The 3,272-nt window shown below is 32.8% G+C and overlaps 3 protein-coding genes across 3 annotated transcripts; 2 read left to right on the top strand and 1 right to left on the bottom strand.

Annotated features, from left to right (window-relative positions):
- Positions 1 to 8: 8 nt before the first annotated feature.
- Positions 9 to 1,469, top strand: WICANDRAFT_61530 (fungal specific transcription factor domain-containing protein; the record flags this gene model as incomplete). The annotated part of the gene is made up of 1 exon (XM_019183194.1): positions 9 to 1,469. The coding sequence occupies one exon, from the start codon at positions 9 to 11 to the stop codon at positions 1,467 to 1,469; it is 1,461 nt and encodes a 486-aa protein (XP_019040176.1).
- Positions 1,470 to 1,789: 320 nt separating this feature from the next.
- On the top strand, positions 1,790 to 2,674 carry WICANDRAFT_83248 (flavin reductase family protein; the record flags this gene model as incomplete). The annotated part of the gene is made up of 1 exon (XM_019185510.1): positions 1,790 to 2,674. The coding sequence occupies one exon, from the start codon at positions 1,790 to 1,792 to the stop codon at positions 2,672 to 2,674; it is 885 nt and encodes a 294-aa protein (XP_019040175.1).
- A 181-nt stretch (positions 2,675 to 2,855) lies between these two features.
- On the bottom strand, positions 2,856 to 3,212 carry WICANDRAFT_61528 (transcription activator GCR1-like domain-containing protein; the record flags this gene model as incomplete). Its single annotated transcript, XM_019183193.1, has 1 exon — positions 2,856 to 3,212. One exon carries the CDS (start codon positions 3,210 to 3,212, stop codon positions 2,856 to 2,858), a length of 357 nt encoding a protein of 118 aa, XP_019040174.1.
- Between the last annotated feature and the right edge of the window lie 60 nt (positions 3,213 to 3,272).

Here is a 3,272-nt window from a genome sequence, read left to right as displayed (position 1 = left end):
AAAAATTGATGGAACATGAGATTAAATTGAGAGAAAGAACTTGGAGTGGTGTTTATTTGTTGAATTTGCTTTTGAGTTTAAGATTAGGGAGATCTCCTGTTGTTAGAAAAGCTGATTATCCAATTCCAAAGATTTCTGAAGATGATTGGGAAGAATGGGATGGTTGGACTGAATTTCAAATTGAAAATTATGAAAATTTAACGTTGGCCAATAAGAAACCATTGAAGTTAGAAAGTGCAAGATGTTTGAGCGTTCATAATAAGTTATTAGAGCTGGCTTCCTTATTGAATCTGATTGTTACAAGTTATATCGAATATAATGAGAATCTTGATCAAACAGGGTTTTATAAAAATGATCATCATAGATTGTTGAATACAAATCCTGAAGTTTTCACATTTGGTACTTATACAATCAATCCAAATGAAACAATTGCTGTTTCTGCTATTGAAGATGAATTACTTGAATGGTTCAAATCATTACCTCCACATTGTCAAATAAATGATGATACATCCAATGGTGAAGAGGAAAATGGGAAGATTCCACATTTTGTTGCTTTGATTCATTTATTTTATCATTTGAGTTGGGGTTTATTAGCTCTTAAAGTTTTGGATATCAAACATATTGATGCAAGTGACACAATCAAAGTATTAAACCATCTAAATGTTAATGTTCATTTTGCAAAATCTTTGAAGAGTATTATTGAAATTTTGCAAAGATTTAATGTGAAAAGTTTAGTTCTTTCAATTCCTTATATTGATTATTTCCTTAGTGTTTCTTTCAAGCTGAATGATGTTTTGGACAAAGATTATGCTAGTGAAATCATGGACATTTTGCAACAAGCTAGTACAATTTCCCCAAGTTGCTTAGTGACTTATAACATTTTGAAGATAATGCAACAACAAGACCAAAACAAGAGATCATTAATGGCAACTTATAAAGAACAACAGCAATCACATCATCAACCAATTCCAGCGGAAACACTAGCTCAAGGTACTTCAGATTCAAAACTTTTGAATAGTTTCAAACAAGCTAGTGGGATGAACTCATTGAAGCATACACCAACACCAGACTCACAACAAAGATCATATTTTGCAAGACCACAATCCACCAGCTTTAAACCAATCTCTAGTTTCAATTCACCAAATCCATTAGGAACAACAGCAACATCTACAGATCCATCAACAATGATGAATGATTTAGATAGTTTTTTGATCGATATTGGACCATCAAACAAAGGTGAAAACAAGATGAAACAATTTATCAAGAACTTGGGATATGTTGGTAATTCTGAATCATCGATTTATGATCATGTTACAACACCTCAAATTGCATCATCTTCAACAGGAGCAATGGGCACAATGGGTACTGCATTAAATGAAAATTTAGCATTCACACCTGGCGAGATTGAGAGCATTGGACTTCATGAGTACTTGGAGCATATGGCTGCATCAAATAGTAAGAAAAGGTAGATTTAATGTACATTTTGTATTGTATTTATTTCAGTCGTAGCTAAAAAATCTTTCGGCCGAGTCGCGATCTCTGGATTTTTGTTAGGGGGGTTAAATCTTTAACCATGGGCACCACAAAGTAATAAACTACGCAATTTTTGATTCAACCACAAAACAATGAAAAATGGAAAAATATTTAAGAATTGATAATAATCAATTGAAATCTGATATTTAAACAGTATTGGATCCTTCAAACGTCATAAATACTCATTATAGAGGGCATGCTGATAAGGTCAATTACCAAAGCACAAAGAAGAATCATCCCATCAAGTTTTATCAGAATGACACATAACTCCACAAATGAAGAACCAAAAAGATTTGGTTTAGAAAACCAAGTGAAAAGAAATCCTCATAAAGATTTTGGGAAAGTTGAAGCATCAAGAGAGCCTTTTGAAACAGATGTTGTATGGCATTACACCAAAATTCCAAAAACTGATTGGGTTCCTGGTACTGGTGCAAATGATAATGAATGGTCCAAATATGAAAAAATTTCAATAGATCCATTTGGTGAAGATCGTAATCCTGTTGATAATTATAAATTGTTAATCTCAGCTGTTGTGCCTAGACCTATTGGATTTGCATCAAGTGTTTCTGCTAAGGGTGAAAGAAATTTAGCACCTTTTAGTTATTTCACAATGGTTAATCATGATCCACCAATTTTTGTTATTGGATTTTCTGGAGGTAGAGGTAATCCAAAAGATACCTGTAAGAATGTTTTAGAAACTGGTGAAGTCACTATAAATATTATTAGTGAATGGTTTGTGGAAGCTGCTAATTTTTGTTCAACCAATTCTCCACATGGTGTTGATGAATGGAAGTTGAGTGGATTGACTCCAGTTAAATCAAATGTTGTGAAGCCTGAACATGTTAAAGAAAGTGCATTTTCCATTGAAGGGAATTTGATTCATAGTCATGAATGGAAATCAAAGAAAGATCCATCTAGAGCCACTGGTACGTTATGTATAATAGAAGGTGTTCAATTTCATGCAAGAGAGGATGTTATCAATGATGACTTGAATATTTTGGATATGGCTAAATTGAAACCTGTGAGTAGATTAGGTGGTATAACATATGCAAGAACAACCCAAGGTTTTGAAAAACCAAGACCAGATTACACTAAAGATGTTGAAGAAAAACCAGAAGTTAAGAAATTAATAGAAGAGTAAGACTACTTTGGAATTATACAACAAATTAACAACGTTAAATAGTAAAACAACAAATAAAAACGGATAAGAATTCCCAACAGAATGGAAGTGAAAAAATAGGTGTAAAGACACTAACAAATAACAAAACACCTTAACTTATTAGTACACTAATATACAATTTGAGTTTCAAAATAGTAGTAATTCAACGCTTTCTCTTCAAGTGCTCTGGAATATGATGGAATAACCAGTACATTGTTTCTCTTCCGCCATTTTCTCTATTTCTTAAATTTTCCAGCTCATTGACAACACGTTCCTTAGCTAAAGCTTCATTACCACCCATTTCAGCAGCATACATCTGTGTACCAATTTCAACAGCAGTAACAACTCTAAAACGTCTACTAAATGTTTTTGACAAGTTTTTATTGCCCTTTCTCCATCTTTTTTGACTTTCTTCCAAATATTTCAGAGATGGTTGACCTTGATATCCATAATAATACTCATCTAAAACTTCTTGAACAGATTTCGGATTTTGGATTGAGTTTATGGAAATTGTTTTCATCAATTAATCCATCATCGTCCTCATCATCTTCATCACCAACATTACCTTCATTACCTGCAT

This window comes from Wickerhamomyces anomalus (genome assembly GCF_001661255.1).
Source record: "Wickerhamomyces anomalus NRRL Y-366-8 unplaced genomic scaffold WICANscaffold_2, whole genome shotgun sequence".
Lineage (NCBI taxonomy): Eukaryota > Fungi > Ascomycota > Saccharomycetes > Phaffomycetales > Wickerhamomycetaceae > Hansenula > Hansenula anomala.
Note: the sequence above shows the minus strand (reverse complement) of the source record. Positions and strands in the feature narration are given on the sequence as shown.